This window comes from Poecile atricapillus, chromosome 14 (genome assembly GCF_030490865.1).
Source record: "Poecile atricapillus isolate bPoeAtr1 chromosome 14, bPoeAtr1.hap1, whole genome shotgun sequence".
NCBI lineage: Eukaryota > Metazoa > Chordata > Aves > Passeriformes > Paridae > Poecile > Poecile atricapillus.
Genome location: NC_081262.1, coordinates 3,710,670 through 3,728,934, shown reverse-complemented (window position 1 = coordinate 3,728,934; position 18,265 = coordinate 3,710,670). Strand labels below are relative to the sequence as shown.

The following is an 18,265-nucleotide window of genomic DNA, read 5'->3' as shown; positions in this document are numbered from 1 at the left end:
CAGTCAGAGCATGTGCTGTCTAAATAGGAGTCTGAGAAATCCCTGAAAACAGAAATGTTCTTTCTTCAGCTAGTTTCCTTCCTGATACTGGACAGCCCAGGACTTAAGCAGTTTCCTGTTATCCTGTTGAAACTTTACTGTATATTTACATCTGTTTCCATTAATTAAGTTTAACAGCTGGATAAAGCAGGCAAGCTTCCAGGAGCTGCAAGCTCTTCCTTGGGACTCCTCAGGCCAGCACTCTCACTTACTCCAAACATACAAATCAACGTAATGAAAATATTGCCTTCAGCTACAAACCTTGCCTCTGTCCTTACATCATCACAGCTGTGGTTTCCATAAGACCTCTATGCTTTATCCCAAGGTTTTACGAGTTTTTTAATCCACAGTTGCACACTCAACACAAAGCTTAATGAGCTCACACCTACTGACACCATGTTCTGATTTAATGTAGCCCACAAAGAGCTCAGCAATATTTCTAAGTCTCCTGTCACCAAAGATTAGATGTAAGACATTCAACAGAAAAGAGGACAAGGTGAAATGTGATTGAAAAATGCACTACATTCTCCTCTGCTTTAGTGATGCCACAAGGTTGCAGGTCACAGACTGACCTGCTTTGGAAGGAATTGTTTTCCCACCCACCCAGTGGTGCTCACCAAAGCACAGTCATCAACCACACCAATTACTGTCACTGAGTGGAGCAGTGGGAAGGGCTGGATATTGTGGTTAGTTCTGGTCACTGGATGTGCTCTGGGCCCTGCCCTCTTGGGTCACACTTAAAGGAAACGAGCAGGAGGTAGCACCAGACCCAGGTGCCTTTTGCAGGCACTCAAAACCACTTCTGAGGACCCATGAGCAGAGCTGTAGCACCACTGATGCAAGAGACACTTCTCCAAGTCCTAAAACATAACCAGGTTTCTCTGGGGACAGCAGCTGTGCCACAAGCCTGCATTCTGCTTGGGGCAGGACAAATGTCCCCAGTGATTCCAGCCCTGCTACTGTACATTTGGGTCCAACATAGGGGCTACTCAGGCTACAACACAATTCTGTCCTTGCAAAATGGCAGCAGAAAGGCTGAGCTGAGAGCTCCTGGACACCTGCACAGCCCTGATCACCACAGTCACAGCATGACAAGCAGGGCTCCAGGCCACCAGCACAGCTGAGGGATCTCAGCCAAGGAGACCGGAGAGAGGCTGCTGGAGAGAGAGAGAGAGAGCGAGAGAGAGAGAGCTGCCAAACCATACCTGGGACGTGAGAAGTGTCTGAGCACAGAGCCCAGACATGTGGAGGCAGAGCTCAGCCCACAGACAGGTCACAGCTGCCAGTGTGCTGAAGACACCGAGCAGGGAACTCAGCGATGGCCTTGCCTCTGTCCCAGCTTACCCACCTTCTGCATGCCCAGCTGGCAGGGTCCCACGTAGAGGGGAGGAGGGGTCTCTGTGCTTGTCAGAGAAATATTGTCCTGACTGGGCAAGTCCATCTCCCGGATGACCTGAGGCTTGAGCTTCCCGTAGCGCAGGCTGCAGTGGCGGAGGCTCTTCCTCTGCCATTTCTGAGTGGCATCGCTGTCTTTGCTCACCCCAAACCAGTCTGCCGTGCCTCTGAAAGATGCCAGCAGACAAGTGCTAAGAAGAAGGATGTTTGCTTGGACTGTGCACGTGAAAAGACAAAGCCCTGGTGGTCACTTCCAGCCCGCCCCAATTCAAAGATAGAACTCTTTCCCAGGAGCATCTTGCAGCTTGTGCTCAGCTGGTTTTAGCAACCTGACAGATGCTGGCCAGAAATGTTTGACCATCAACAGCATTCTCTCTCTTAAGACAGAAGAAAAATGACAGGAGATGTTCATTGTGGGTAAAGGACAGTTTGTTCTGAGTTTTTCTAAAAATAAAGGAAATGGTACAGAAATTCAGAAAGTAATTTTCTGAAAGGCATTTTTTTACTTCAGAAACCATCTATTGCAAACACTTACCATCTTCAGGCCAGCTCTAGGTCTCCGTTGTGAGACTGTACTGTTTCACAGCTCTGTAACTTCTCCCAAAAGCCACCAGAAATCACTCTTCTCTCCCAGCCTCCCCTCCACACTCCCAGAATCTCCCTAACTTCTCCATCTCACACTGCAGGATTTTTAACCTCCTCAAGGGTAGCATTAACAGCAAAGCTTGCTGCAGTTCTGGTCTCTGCAAAGGCAGACACACAGTTCTAAGCTGCTGGCTGCAGAAGCAGGAGCACAAGGCTGGAGCCACAAGGCAGGTTTGCTGCCAAGTGGCTGCTGCCACAGAAGAGCAGTGGATCAGAAGCAAAATCCCAAGGAAGGCAGGGAGGGATCAGGATAAGTCAGACTAAAAGCCTATTTCAAATCCTGCAGGACAGCTGGTACCCTAAACTTACAGGGGTCACGGCAGCCCTGCCAAGCATTTCCCACCATGGCAAATCCATCCTCAGGAGATGACAAGCTGTCTCAGCCTACAGCTGACTGACCCAGGTGTTGAAACCTTAAAGTCTTTCCAAGCCAAACCCAAACCCCTGGCCTCAGCCCCCCTGCTCAGGGGCAGGATCTCCAGCTGCTGAGAAGCAAGATCTCACAGATCACAGAGGGAGCATTAAAATACACACTGGAGTAAAGGCTGGGATAAATCTAGAATTAGGTCACACAGGGGAACCGAGACAGTCTGCTGGAGACAGGAAACTAGCCCTGTGGTTTTGCACCATTTCAAGCAAAAACCCCATCAACCAACAGGTGAAGGTGCTCTGCCACCATGTCAAAAGGTGTGTTTGAAATCCATGGCCTTGCTGGCTAAAACCTTCCATATGCAACCACCACGCATTTCCCTCAGCCCTCCCAGTTCTCCCAGTGATACAGGACAGACCCTTCAGAGGTCATGTGGGCCATTGCTGGAATTCACCTGACCTCACTGACCCAAATGCCACCAGCAAGTCAACGTGCCAGCCTTTGGAGATGGGCTCTGTGAAAACCTTGGGGCATCTCTCTGCTCCCACAGACACACATCTCCTTGAATCAATCTTCCTCTCCATCCAGAGGAAAGGCCCAGGGCCAGCCCCTGCCCTGACAGACTCACCAAGCCCATAGCACAGAGGTCAAGTTGCCATCTGCTCTGGCACAACACACACCACAGAAGAGCCTGCCAGCTCAGAGGGCTCCCCACACACCGCTGTAACCAGCACCTCAATGGCAAGGTGACCTTGGGTGACAAGCCCGTACACAGGGCCTCAAAGGGAGAGGGGCTGAGGGTCATTTGGGCCCCTATGAGCCTGCTGAGGAATGGCACCACCAGCAGCCTCAGAGCTCTCCAAAACTGTGCTGCCACCAGTCTGGAAGGACAAGCACCACCACAGCTGTTGGCACTGTGAGGAACACTCTGGAACTGCCAGAGACCACTGCTGGGCCAGGGCTGGGGTGAAGAGCTGTCCCACTCCCTGACCACAGCCAAAATAGTCCACTAAAGACTTTAGGGCATCTGGAGCACCCTGGGAAGATGCTGAATGTCTCTGCTCAGCTGGGGAACTCCATCACATCCTACAGAGTCCCCAGGGCACTGTAACAACCAACATCAGAGCCTGCTGTCACTCTTCTGTCATGAAGAGCGGCCAAGCAGCCCCGAAAGCCCAAGGCCAAACACAAACAGCCCCAAAGGCAGTCACAGTGCCAGAGTGGCAGCTGGCCAAGGGCAGCAGTGAGGATGGCAGGACAGGAATACAGGGCACTAGGTCCAGTCCCAGCATGTCACAAAGTCACACTGTCTGCCAGGTTTAAGAGTTTCCTATGCTCCAGATTTGGGGTGATTGGCCATTGTGCCCTGGAATCCTGGAGTGGCTCATCTCCTTGGTGCTAAGTAAACAAAGACCTCCACCTCAAAAAGAAGACATTCACATTTGCATTAGAAAAAGCCATGATGTCAACAGGGAAAGAGTGGATGCTGTATTCCATTCAGCAGCTCTGAGCCCCTCTGGACCAACACAACAGTGTCTGTTTGCTGCTGCTTCCTCTCCTTCCCCTCCTGCCCCAAGAAGGCTTTGGGGCCAACATATGCTGCACTGCTGCCAGCAAAGGCAGGCTGGGCTAAGGCTGCCCTGGGGAGATATTATTCCAGCCATGGTGAACACCAGGAGGTTGACAGCTTGTTAGGAAAGGCAGGAGGGAGTGAGGCTGGCGGGTGGACAGCTTGTTAGTCCATGCTACTTATTGACAGCTGCCTACGCATTTAGTAGGAGTGACAATTGTTTTTTGTTAGAGGCACACATGAACTTTCTCACTCTGCCTGTCTGTAGGCCTCTTGGACAGTCCTGGGAAGGCAATGTGATCTCAGCAACAGCCAGACTCTGTGCAGTTCACAACAGCCCTGGCACACACATGCAGGGGTGGGTTTCACACTCGGTGCTACCAGTACCTGAAAAACGATCGGGGCAGGGACTGCCGCTTTCTCAGGGAGCTCCTGCCCCCCCGGTGCCCACGAGCGGGCAGGGTCTGACTCCTCTGAAACCGAACCTGCCTGCTGCAAAGAAAAGAGAGCTGAGGGGAAGGAACCTCCAGGGCCGTGGAGAGGAGCAGCCACTGCACCTCCTTCCATAGCCCCACGGGCAGCAGTTGTGCCCCACTGCATGTGACAGTGGCCTCCAGCTGAGAGCACGACCTAAGAGAAACAACCAAGCTCAAGCCACACAGCAGCATCTTTGAACCCAGGAGGCTGCTGAATCCTCTTGGTGCACCTGTGACGTGTGTCTCACATTGCTCTTGACGGGACCAGGAGTACTGCCATCCCCCTCAGCTCCCCCTCTAAGACCTGCCTTCTTCAGCCCAGACACTCAGCTACAGATTCCACAGCTTTGGACACCAATGTGAAACCATGGAGGTGTCAGCAGGGCGAGATATGATCTGCTTAGGGACAGGTGACTGGTGCCCTGACAGGATCTTGCCTAGTGCACAGGTCTATCTGTGCCACATCTGCTGCCTTGCATGGACATCTCAGACACCCTGGGAGACTGGAAATGGTGTCAGATGCTTTCATATGAATCACTCCCATATGCCTTGTTCTGGACTACACAGGCTTGACTTTATGTTCACACTTGATCTGTCTCCTCCAGGGAAGATGGTATGGAGTCCTGCTGCAGTTTCACATTCTGTGCATTCTGAGGGCTGTGCTAAGCAGAAAACTTGGCAGTCAGCCTTCCTGGAATCACAGAACAAATCCCAAGACACAATTTAGGGATGTATGGTCTGCATTCTCCACTGCATCCCTAACTCTGCTAAATGGAAAACAGGGGTGTAGGCCTTGGTACTCTCCAGTTCCCTGGCCTTGTTTCTGATCCACTCATTTCATGCTTTCATTGCTAGTGTTGTGTAATGCGTGCATCTCCTGCACTTCAGCTCCTTGTAAAGTCCTTCCCAAAGTAAATTTGTCACACCAGCACCAAAGCAGTTCACAGTTCCTCACTCCCTGACATACAAACTGCATGTTATGAGGACTGGCCCTTCTACCTCATGCTTCTTGTCAGGGCTTCCATAGCACCTCCCCAGGACATCCCCTCATCCTTGACGTGCTCTTGCCTAACTGTTCTGGCAAGGAACATGTCAAGGGGAAGGAGGCAAGTGAAGAGACAGTGTAGGTGTACAAGGATAGCCTCAGCAGGCCCAGAGGCTGCCCAATGCCCTGAAAAGAGCAGAGGCTGCTTCACGGGCTCAGCCCTCCCAACCTCACAAGAAGCAGGATCAGAGTGGGCTGATGCAGGAGAGCTTCACCACCAAGGCAGCTGAGGAACGTCTGAGGCAAAGGAAAACAGTGTGTGGGAGATCTCCCAGAGCTGGAAAGCTGCTTCTTTGTGAGTGGGCGAAGCCTGGCTGGCTGAAAGTACCCCTGACCCATGGAGCTCCAGGGATGCTCCTGGGATCCAGGCAGGCCTGACATGCTGCCAGAGATGGAATCAAGTCATCTCAGGAGAGAAGCTGGGAGAGCCACTCCCTCCAGGCAAACTGGGATAAGCCTTTGCCATGGTGAGGGATGAGCATCCAGCTCTGTGTGGTCGTGTCTCAAGAGACTCGAGTGGGACACAGGACCAGAGCAGCCTCTCCCTGCTCTCCACCACCCCTTGGAGCCATCTCAAGGACCTGCCAATGAGCCTGTGCTAGGAGTCAAGCTGCTGAGAGCCCTGCACTGCTCCAGTGGGCATCTGCCTTCCCCCAGCAACCATCAGCTCCCAGACACTGCACCAAGCACACCCAGCACACCCCATCTAAGGCACAGCTACACATCAGGGCCTGACACATCCTGCTACAGCCCCCCCGTGGGGCATGGGGGCAGCCAAAATCTGTCTGTAAGCAGCAAACACCATTCATTGTCCTGGTCACCAGCATCCTCCTCCCAGGACTTTATTCTCACATACTACAGACAGACTACACAGCACCACTGGGCTTCTGTATTGGGGCCAAGCTGCAGCCACCCTTCCACAGCCTCACGAGGTAATGAGGGAGTCAACCCAACCCTGCTGCGACAGGATGAGCAGAGAATCACGGATCCACGGCTCCAGGATGGCAGAATGCACTGCAGCGGGCTCCAGGAGCTCCGTGCCTCACCTCTTGATGGTCTGGGTGATTGAGGTCTGTCGCTGTAGCACCGGTCTCCTGGCGGGGTCGTGGGGCAGTGACGGCACGCGGCTGTTGTCGGCCGGCATGCTCACGCTCCGCAGGAACGCCTGGCGCCGCGTCGGCTGCCGAGGGAAGCAGGAGGGAGTCAGAGTTCTGGGAGTGAGGATGTTAGCGATTCCACGTGTACTGCATGAGCTCCTGCAACACATCCTCCTGTCTACCCAGATCACACTCACCTAGACCACTCCACAAGGTCAAGAGAAGCACAGTCAGTGGGATTTGCTTCTTAAGTGGCTCTGGACCTGCTCTAAAAGCCTGTGAGAGCTGTGGGTGTGTCTGTAGTTGATGCCTGCTGCAGCCTAAGCAGGCTGGGAAAGGCTTTGTTCGTAACCTGATTGCCTGGGCACACTGGTATGTCTTGGCTAAATGTCACCTACCAAATGTGACACAAGGTGAAAGGTCACCAGGCTGTTCTCAGCTCATACAACCAGCTCCCCAGGGCTGTTCTGGATTACATCTTTATCAGCTCAGCAGAGACACCATCTCCCATTTGTACAGGGCAGGCTGAGCAGACTGCCCCTCTGGCAAGTGAAGCTCTGATCGATCCTCTGGTCAGACACCATCTCTGCCTCAAGACTACTTCAGCCTCTCTAGCCCAGAAAGCTAATGATTTCCACTTACATTAACAGTTTTGGTATATTTTATGTAAAAGCAGTGCACAGATACTCAGGCTGTAAGTCAGAGGAGCACACAATGCACTTATTCTGACAGCCTGAGACCCCAGAGAACATCAACTCCAGCAGCTTCCATCAGGCACAGAGTGTCTCTCCACATGCCCAGCTGGATTTAGAGATTCCAGATAAGGGAAGATCCATCAAAGCCTTAAATAATTGATTCAGAAGGTTTCAACCTGCGCTGGTAAAATCCTGAACTCCACTTCTAATCTCCAGACTGACCCCCAAACTCTTTCCTTCCAAGGGAAGGCCAGAACCAAGATTTATCTGCCAGGAGCTGTCACGTAAGTGAAGTGCATTTGACTCCCTGGATCACAGAATGCTGAAGAGGACAGTTCTTGCGGTTCCAAGTCCATTAGAAGTTCCCTCTTAAGACAAGCTTGTCCTCAGCCCACTCCAGGGAAGCTGGATAACTCTCCATTTCTCTAATGACTAAACTTTTTTCACATAAGTGACTGAGCCCAGGCCCTGCACACGCCCATGGAGCTGGGCAGCAAGAACCCTCTGGCTCTGCCTTCAGTGCACAAAGCGTCTGTTCCTGCAACAAGACCACACAAGCAGCCAGCATTCATACCCAGGTCTCACCCCTACAGCAGTTTTCAATACCCTGTAGCAGGTATTCCTGATACTCTTCCTATTCCCAGCACCAATAAGGATGTTTTACTCTCACGCTTTGCACAGCTCCTATTAACCTATCACCTCATCTCTACTTCAGCACTCCTCAATGATATGTATTTCTCATCCCACATGGTTCTCTTATGTTCTTCATGCTGCTAACAGCTCTGTGTTGCCAGTAACTGCTTTGCTGTTACTGATGAAAGTCTGTCATTATCTTGGCTATTCATAAGTCAAATTCATACCCTGCTCATTTCAGCACAAGCTCCAGCACTTCCAGGCCCTCGTGCTTGTCTGGGAGACCTTCAGCCCTCTAATCCCCTTAAGAAATGCTTGTTTGAATACCTCACTCTAATATCCCAGCCAAGACACTTTTCACAATGCCCACGTCCAAACAGTCACGTCCACTGATGTGAGCACATCAGCCACCCACCCTCATCCCTCCCACATCCCCTTCAAGGGGAGTTAATTACTGCTCATAAATTTACTCAAAGGCTCTGCCCCTTCTTATGTGGCCTCATGACCCGCCATCACACGCTGCCTTTCCCTCAGCTAGGACTGATGGGAACCCCAGGCACAGGGATGCTGCCAGCTCATCCCTCCCCAGCTCCTCAGACCCTCCCTCCTCGCCAGCCCCTGTACCTGCACAGGCTGGATGGGCTCTTCTGGCACGGGCACGGGCGCCGGCACCGGGATGTCCAGTTTTAACCATGGTGGCTTCTTCCGCTGTAAACTGCTGGTGCTGTCGTGTCGCGCCTCCGACATCGTCCCACGCTGCTCCTCAGGCCTAGCACAGGGAGACACCAGAGTCAGGAGGGAGCCTGGCTCATCCCTCACAGCCCATGCTGGCAGGGTGAGCAGAGACTTCTCCTTCCAGCTGGGGCTGATGGGCCCCAAAGCCCAAGTGGGAAGAATTCCCAAAGTGCCCCATGAGGGCTCAGGGCCACAGCTTGTGCCCACACTGGTCATTCAGCACCTGGCACTCCGAGGACACAGAACCTGGAGCCAGATACAGAGACTGCAGTCACAAGTTTGAGTCGGCCCCCACTAAGATTTTTGCTGAGACTACTGTGAGATCCAGATTCCTTAAGAACAAGCCATGAATTAAATCTTAATGAGATCTGGATCCAGACCAACCAGCTAAGTAACTGCAGTATCAAAAGCCACTGACCTCCCTCAAAAACCAGATTGTGACTCACAGACACCCTTTTTTGCCCACCCAAATCCAAACACCATGCTTTCCAACCCACCTACCACTTAGCAATTAACAAGTGGCCACTTCTCATCGCTGTTCCTAATCACTTTTAAATGTAGTGACTTTCTAAAAACACAACACAGTGCACAGAGCAATACCAGTATAGCATGAACATTAGAGAACTGGCACTAATCCTGAACTAAGAGTGGTTTTCATACATAAATAATAATGACATGGTATTTAAATAAAAACCACTGTGTAATCAAAACACCACAGTGAGCAGAGTGACTCGCTGTCATCCTGCCCACTCTGCTGCAGTTTTGCCCTCCTGTTTGGGACCACAGGAGTCTTTCAGGCTGGCAGAGGACCCACTTCACTGTGCATGCTCAGAGAAACAATTCAGAAAACAGATTTCACTGGAGGCAGATAAGCTCAGATACCTCCACAGGTACTTTCCAACCTAAATTACGCTACAAGTTTGTATTTCTTCCTCTCCTATCACACACACGACTTCAAGTGAACAGTGGGAAGCATGTGTGCAGAATGGGACAACAAATTCCATTCCCTCCCAGCTCTCTCCTTGCATGGCCCTAGCCTGGCCTACGGCCCTTAGCCATAGGGGACAAAAATAATCAAGTGCCTCAGCCTCTTCACCACAGTGAACAGATGGAATAAGCAACCAGTTAAATCAGCAGGCACACATGCTTTGACAGGGAGTAGGAGAAAAACTCTGTTGGAATTAAAACTTAGTGCTCTTACAGTGTTAACACAGCCCATTTATTTTAAATGCAGAGTGAGTTTAACACAAGGATTCCTCCTTGAGAGAGGCCAAGTCCTAGGCCAGGACCAGAGGCAGAGGGATCTCCACCCTCAGAGACACTTGGCACACAACTAAACAAGGCCCTGAGCTGCCTGAATTATCCCAGCCTCGCAGTGGCTGAGCCAGTCAACCTGCACGGGTACCTCCCAACCTAAATTAGGCACTGGTTCTCCGAAACGTGCGCTGCCTCACAGGGCATTCCCACCACATTCCCACAGCTGCTCTGGAAAGGGAACTGCACACACCACTGCAAAAGATACACGGCAGGGGGGCAGGTGGGGGGGAAATAGGTCAACAAATGGGAGTGGGGGATGATCTGGACTGGGTTAGAAGAGAATCTCATCTAAAAGGAGCTGAAGGCCAGCTGCTGGTTCAGTCGCGCGAGCTGGGCCGGCTGCCAGGAGCGCTGTGCTGAGCTGAGCCGGAACGACAGAAAGGGAGGACTCGGTTGTAGGTGGATGAAGGTTGGGTTTCAGCAAATACCACAGGCCCCCAAAAGTCTGGGAATTCATGATCTAGCCTGTACAGACATGCCCTCCATACATGCAGCACAGTCCTGTTGCACAGATGTAGCGCTCTGCACGAGAGGGACACAAACCCTTCCTTCCCTCCCCGCCAAGCTGCAGGGGTGGCTAAATACAACTGTTCTGACTTCCTATAAGATAAGAACAGTGAGAGTATTAGGGAAACTCCTGCCTGTGCTTGGTATGAGTAAACTTGCTGTGAGACATGATTTACTGGAAAAGGTCTTGCAAATTTGTCTTCGTGGTGAGTTCAGAAAGCAAAGCAGATTTCTCATACCTGAAATACTCCAGCTTCAGCATTTACCCCTGAGGATCACAAACATCTCCTCGAGGTGCCCTAATCAGAGATCAGCCAAGAGAGACAGAGCCATCACCCTGGCACAACCAAACACAATCTATTTCACACTACTCAAGAGCCTCCTTCCTGTGCCTTCAAGGGCAAATTCAGAGCCTCTGAAGTAGCAACTCTGGTTTTTTCAGCATCTCACCACTGAGCCAACATCTCTCAACATCCTTCCTGTCTACCTACAGAGCTGCCTTTGTGAGCAGGAGCTCTGGTGTAAAGAATACAAACATGTAAGATTTGCAGCTTTATCAATCAGTGAGGCCAAGTCAGGAAGGCAGAGGATGAATCACGCCTGTATTGCCCGAAAGTTGCTGCAACAACGTGAAACCCTGTGAAAGACTTCCGATTAAATCTGGTTTGAGTTTCCCCTCCTAAATTGCCACAGACAGTGATGTCCATGTATCTTGACTTGCTTCCTTGCCACCCTTGCAGATTGCACATGGGATCTGCAGGGTGTACACACCTGCCAAAGAGGTCGGGGCACACACAGAGGTCAAGCCTGTGGCCTTACAATTACCCCCAAAGTTGGCTCAACTTTGTACTTTAGGTAAGGTGAAGATCTCAGGATCAAATTCACATTCTGACAGAGCAATGGATTGCTCTGCTTTCTCTCCACTTCAGCAGTTAAAGAGTTATTTAAGTAGCAAAGCATAAAAATGCATATATAATAATTGTCTAAATGCATTCAGTATTTAATCCCCAGATGAGGAGTATCCAGGGTGGCTGTAAACAGAGGACATAGGAGCAAATCCCTGTACCAATTCAACCTTCTTGACTCACTAACAGGTTCACTTCCCAATAAAAGAGTGTAGTGAAGGCAGAGCTGTTCAGCATTCCCAACTCCCTGTGTGCATTTGGAGTGGCCAAAAATAAACCCTGCAAACACCTACGACTGGATCAGGCTCTGCCAGGGCAAGCACTGTGAATTCTGTATGAATAATCAGCCACAGCACAGGTCAGGCACAAAAAGGCCTGGGGTATGGTCATGAGAGACAGGTCTCCAGGGGGTTAACGGGGAGCCTGAACATGGATTCAGCTGAATATATGGATAAATAGACCAGATGAGCATCAGTGCATAGCTGTGTGCACAGCTGTACAGCAACACGCTCCAACAGCCTCTGCACAGCAGGAACACCCCGTATCACACCTGGCCCTCACTCCAAGTGCTGCTAATTTCTGTCTCAACACTGCAGTGAAAGCATTTGCTGAGTTTTACACTGACCCCTTGGTTACTTTTAGGGGTCAATGTTTCAGGGTCCAGTGTTTATGTATTTCATCAGGCCAGTGGGCTTTGTTTCAAAGTTGACTGCATTGATACATATTTTGTTTGAATGGTCCCAAACCATGAATTCCAACTTCTCAGTACTGTCAAGAGGCCACCAACAGCAGCAGGATGGGAACACACAGAGCACAGCCATGCAAGGTCAGGCTCAGGGTCCCTCTAAAGCCACTATCCCATTTCCAGCTGAGGATGCCTGGCACAGGGTAGGAGCACAGGATCACTTGACAGTCCTATCTCCCAGGACAGAGCCGTGGCACGTGCTATGAGTAACTCACAGGCTTCTTGTGCAGAAATGTCTTTGCATGTAACAGTTCTGTATACATCTCTATATCCATCCAAAGGTTATTATTCCAGAATTTATCCAGATAATTTTTTAATCCAAGCAAACTTCTAATATTCCTAACTGCACATGACAAGGCTCCAGAGCTGAAGCACATGCTGTGTGACAAGCCTGCTCCAGCTCGCCTGCAAACCTGCTGGGTTCACTTGCTGCTCTGTAGTTCTTGGAATAGAAGAATGATCAGCTTTTCCCTATCCTTCTCCATGCAAGTCCTGACTCTACAGATCTCTTCCATGCTCTTCCTACCACCCTCTCTTCCCACACCCACATCCAGAAGCTCAGCCCTCGTTCAGGGGCTGTTTCAGACCTCTTGCCTGTACTCGCTGAGTTTGGACTCTGTTCCACCAGCAGCACAAAGCTCAGGAATATGCAAACACAAGGCTAAATGAGGGGTATTTGCAAATCTAGCTTCTTCTAACTGATCAGCTGGTAGCAGCATAAAAATTATTAATAATGTCCATTTCAATTAAAATAAACAAACGAAAGAAAAAATGTATCAATACCAGATAATCTGGGAAACTCATCTTCAAAAGATCTGTGCCAGAGCAAGGTCACAGAACCAGAATGAAAGGCAAATCCACTGTGCTGTGGGTCAGGCTAAGAAAGGGGAGAGCACATTAAATACCAAAGTTGGCACATGATCAAGCAAAGCCGCTTAGTGAAATCTACTGACCCAAAGAGCAAAGGAGAAGCTTTGTCCAGAAGCCTGAGCACGTTCCTAAAACTGACAGGCATCCTAAATACATTTAGAAGCTCACACTGTCATTTCAAAGAAAGACCATCTTTCCATTTAAACAGACAACTGAAGCTATTCCCATGTCGATTTCTTTTCTTCCAAAATCTCCACTTTACCAGCATTCCCACTTAAAATAAAGCTGTCTTTTTTTTCCCCCAAGAAACATTCCGAACAAAAACCAAAACAAAACAAAACCCCAACTTAATTCGACACTACCACACAAACAAACAGCATCTACTCTTTCCAACACCACTGCTCCTCTCCAGTAGTGTGTGCATGTTTCTACAGACACCCTCAGGAGGTAACAGACACTGGGGTTATTCCACTGCAATCCGATCACCACGTTCTGTGCTCAGCCTCCAGCTGTTTTCCTCCACTTTTCAAACCCCATCACTGCAACAATTGTATTCACACTGCCTGCTACACCAAGTCCCAGGCAAGCCCCTTGTACCTGAAGGGGTCTGTGCACGCAGCTATTCTGGCTGAGGCACAGGAACCCAGGTGGACACAGCAAAGGAACCGGGGTCCTCAAAGTGTTCTCCAGACAGGACGAGCCAGAGCAGACAGCTCCTGGCTGTGCCTCCCTCTCCAGGAGGATCGCTGCTGGCACAGCAGGGAAAAGGCAGGAAGTCCAAGGAGAAGAGGAGCACTTGGGTTTCAGTCTTGTGGCTGCCAATAAAACCATCCAGCATGGATCAGACCCAGCGAGCTACAAACAATATCCCAAACACCAGGCGTGAGCCAGCCCTTTGAAACAGGCCAGATGGAGGAGCTGGGGGCAGGCAGGGACAGGGAAGGTGGGACAGGCCTGTGGCCCTGCACTCTCGGGAAAGCTGCTAAGGGCACAGCAACACCCAAGCTTTGGCTGAGACCACCGCCACTGCACACCCTAAGAAAACACCTGAGAAACCAAACAAGGCCATCAGCACTGCCCAGGGCGCTCTCCTGCTTTCCCAACACTGGCTGCTGAGCTGGGAAATGCTGCAAGGCTTTGCAGACCTGCAGGCTGCCACAGCAGAAGCTGGGTCTGAGCAGTCCAGGCAGCTCTGAGCACAAGGCTGGCAGAGATCTGTGCAGACACACTGCCCTTTGAGCCCTGCCCCGCAGGGAGCTGCCAGCACTGCTGTTCCCACACACACCCCACGGTCCCTCTCGCTGCTCTCTGCCCAAGTGCTGGTACAGGCTGATGCTGCAGCACCAAATCACACAGCAACAGCTCCTCAGGGCTCAGGCTTCTGCTTGCAACCAAACCCATCTGCCAGCTATGCTGCTGCCCAGGGAGCAGCTTGCCTTACTCCACTGAGCCACTACAAGGTGTTTTACCAGCACAAACTAACCCCAGTAAATTATTTCCTGTTGATCTGGCATCCTAAAGAGGCTCAGACAATTTCAGATAAGCCCTGCTCAACCCAGAGAGAGAGAGGGTAGGACCAGCCTATTCAGTGATGGCTCAGCATGATGACAGGTGAGACATCAAATACAGGCCCCAGCTGTTGTCCCTTGCCTGGGTGAAATTGTCCTACTCCATCCCCACTGGGGATCTCACCATGAACCACTTAATTGAATTAGCTGAGAAACACCAATCAAAACTGGCTTGGAAGAGGCCAGGCAGACCCCTAGACAGGAAATGGGAAGCTGCATCAGGTTGGTATTTCATGCAAAGCCTTGTAGAGGCTCAGCAGGAGGGCAAAGTTTCAGCTGGGACCCACTGAACTTGGAAAAGGTTCAGCTGCATACAGAAACAGAGGGCTTTAAGTACAGGTAATGGAAACATCTGCCAATGAAGTCTGGATGTACATGAGCCAATTCCATGATCAAGAAAAGAGACCTGATATCCCTTTGAGCAACTGAATTTCTTGATTTTCAGAAAAATATGAAGGTCAAGATGGAAATTTTAAAAAAAAATTACTTCCTATTTGGACACCAGCATTAAAAGCTTTCAAAGCAGCTTCACCTGGGACCTGAAGGTGTGATACCCTCATATACGAGAGAAGAAAAACAGGAAGCTTCAAAACCTCTTCTGGTTTCTGTTAGTCCCCAGATCTGTAGCTGAACTCCTTCAAATACAGGTTAAAAGATGACCCCCAACTGCAACATGCAAACACTCACAAACAACAGGCTGATCTTCAAGGACCTTTTGTTGCAGCAGACAAAGGGCAAAATAGTAGCAAGAACTCAGAAACCAATGCTCAAAATTCAAGCAAAAAAGATGTCTCAGACACTTGAAAGAGATGCAAGCCAACAGAAGAAGCAGTGACCCAGCCCTGTGTGCTGCCCTCCTCCTCCTGTTGGCACCAGCATCCCCACAGCTGTTGGGTGATCCACACTGGGAACCAACCCACATGAGCTCAGCAGAGAAAATGGCTCATTCCAGCCCCAGCTCCTTCCCACATGGCTCCACAAACACTTGTGCCTGCAGAAGGAAAGGGGAAGAAGCAGGAACAAACAGAGCAGCTGGAGCCAGATGACTGGACTGCTTCTCAAGGCAGTACAGTTTGATGTGATTGTTGAAAACATGGCCAAAAACTCTGATTTGTAGCACTGTGGGAAGTCAACAATTATCCCAGGGATGTGGTGGGTTCAGCATCTCTAAATAATCTTCTGAGAAGCACCCTCAGTGCAGGTGTTGAGTGCAACAGGAATAAAACATTACTGTGTCACCAGAGGCAGAGTGAAGTTTTTGGTGGGGTCATTAGATGGGAAAACATCCAAACCATCCACAGATTTCTCCAGAGCTGACAGCCAAGCCTCACAGAGGGGCTCCCAAGGGAGGAGCTTCCCCTGCTCACCCATGGCCTGGAGCACCCACAAGGAATAGGTGGAAGGGAGCCAAGCAGAGCAGGCTGGGCAGAGGAGCCTCTCCCACCTCCTCAGCACATGTGGTCCAGATGAGACCGGTGGGTCTGCAGCACCAGCCAACACACACAGGGCCCAGCAATGAGTGATCTCCAACTCCACCTTCCAGAGCAAATCCAGCTCAGAGCCTTCTACAACCTCCTGAGATACCAGCAAGGGCATCAGCCTGCACATAAACCATCCAACAATGAGGAGGGGCAGTGGAAACCTTCTGGAGCACTTTGGCACCTTCATCCTGTTTATGTTTTTCTGTGAACACACCCTGCGGCTTTGCCACCACATCCAATAGCCACATTTCCAGCAGCCACATCCTAAAAGCCTGGTCACAGCCTGTCACAAGCTGCATCAGGGCACAGCATGATGAGATACCTGCCAACAGTTCCAGTGATGGCACACCAAGCTCTTCTGTGGCAGCATTGCCATTCCTTGGGAAGCCAGCAGAGTCAGCACTGCCTGGTCCTCCAAAGGAGCTGTTTCCACCAAGAGATCCATTACCAGTCACCAGAGGAAGGATCAGCTGTGCAAGCCTTGTTCCTGCACCCTGGTTGAAGGTAACCACAGCTGCCTGCTGGCTCCGTGGTGCCTGGGCTGAGCCAGCAGAGCCCTTTGCTCAGGGTCCCCAGCAGACACAAAGCACAGTTGTCTCAGTGCTCTGCATGGGTCTGCACCTTCTTCAGAAAAGAGTGACCAAACACTGTTTCAGTGCACATTTAACTCATTTAAACAATTCAACAGGACTTCAGAGGACCCTGTTCCAGATTTATTTCCATCACTGGTACCATCACTAGTAAAACAGATGCTCAGTTAAGTTCTGGCTGGCCCCCAAGTATCATGGGCACAGTAACTGCCTCAATTATAGAGCAAGGTGAGAGTCACAAAAATACATTTGCCAGTGCAGCCATGACCCCATATTAGGAAGCAAAAAACAAACCCAGAAAAGGTATTATCTTCACTGAAATTCTGCATTTTGGAGTTTTTTCTACCAGCTCTCACATTCATCACAAGTACTGTAAGGGTTCAGGACACAAGGCAAGCTGGGAGCAGAGCACTGGGATGACACTCAGGACAGAAGTAAACAGTGGCTCTGGTTGATTTTGGAACAGCTGCTGCCCCTGCACCCAGCTCAAGAGCAATTTTCTTCATAAAGTAATGTGTCTTAGTGATTACAACATTGTTCATTTAGAAAATACAATATCAATGAACAACTGATGGAAAAGCAACCTCGCCTAAAAAGATCACGATAGGCCAAACCAAAAATTATGTTAGACCAAAAGCTACTCATCCTCTACAGCAAAGATTCTGGGTACTGAAAGCAGCTAAGAATCACTGTTTGCTGTGCTAAATAAAAACGTTTCAATGGCAAAAGAGATCAAAACTGCCACAAATGACAACATTTCCTATGGAAAGTTACATAAAACCACACTGAATAGCAACCTAAAAAAATCTTAGAGGAAATAACAATAACAAACACTGGAGCCACCAGAATTCAGACTTTATATTCAGGAAGGATGGAAGCCACAGAGCCATTCAGAACAGCTTTCTTGGTGTGTTCCTTTGAAACTCAGAGCATCCTCACTCCCCATCACACACCTGCTTTCTCCAGCACCACCACAGTTCCGCTCACCTGGGTTCAAGTGAGAGACTAAAAAATGCCCACAGCAGCCAAGGCCCAGGGGAGATCCTTCAAAGGACCAGTTAAACAGCCAAGAATTCAGAGCAGAGCTGGTTTGGCTGGAGCTGCTGTTCCTCACTATTAGCTGATGTAGCCAAGGACACAGGAGAGCCACTGGTGCTCTGATATCTCCCCTGGCTCGTGCTTGATAGCCAGGCACACACCAACTCCTGCTGTTTCCAACTGGAAACAGCTGCAGGAAAAGCTTGCCTTGCTCTGCAGGTGTGTGCACACCTCTGCACATTCACTGTGTGCCCAGTGCAACAACTCATTCATAATGCAAATAGAAGTAATCATCATTCTAGTTTGGTTTAGCAAAAAATATATTAAAATTCTAAGTGAACCACACTTCTTCAGTCTGAGTGAACAGCATATTCTTGCTCACTGTTCTCCCTGAAATGATAGTCCCAAAACAGCCAGGGAAAAGGAAGGTACACTCACACCTTTTGGCAGAACAACTCAAGAGTTTTCTACAGTTCACTTTAAGGCCTTGAATTTAAGCAAAAGAGTAACAAACCTCCCATGTGGTGTTTGCTACAGGGCAGTG

General features: G+C 50.1%; 1 protein-coding gene across 7 annotated transcripts in view; it reads right to left on the bottom strand.

Moving 5' to 3' along the window:
* Positions 1-18,265, bottom strand: part of RHBDF1 (rhomboid 5 homolog 1) — a 35,673-nt gene that overhangs the window by 11,238 nt on the left and 6,170 nt on the right. For 4 of the 7 annotated variants that reach the window (XM_058849252.1, XM_058849259.1, XM_058849254.1 and 1 more), the window contains 4 exons: positions 8,590-8,734; positions 6,587-6,720; positions 4,407-4,511; positions 1,388-1,601 (listed from right to left, as the gene is read on the bottom strand). In XM_058849252.1, the coding sequence (XP_058705235.1) occupies positions 1,388-1,601; positions 4,407-4,511; positions 6,587-6,720; positions 8,590-8,734 (598 nt within the window). Of the gene's footprint in view, positions 1-1,387; positions 1,602-4,406; positions 4,512-6,586; positions 6,721-8,589; positions 8,735-13,641; positions 13,788-18,265 lie in introns of those variants that run through there. The other 3 variants (XM_058849256.1, XM_058849253.1, XM_058849258.1) reach the window with 3 other exon arrangements.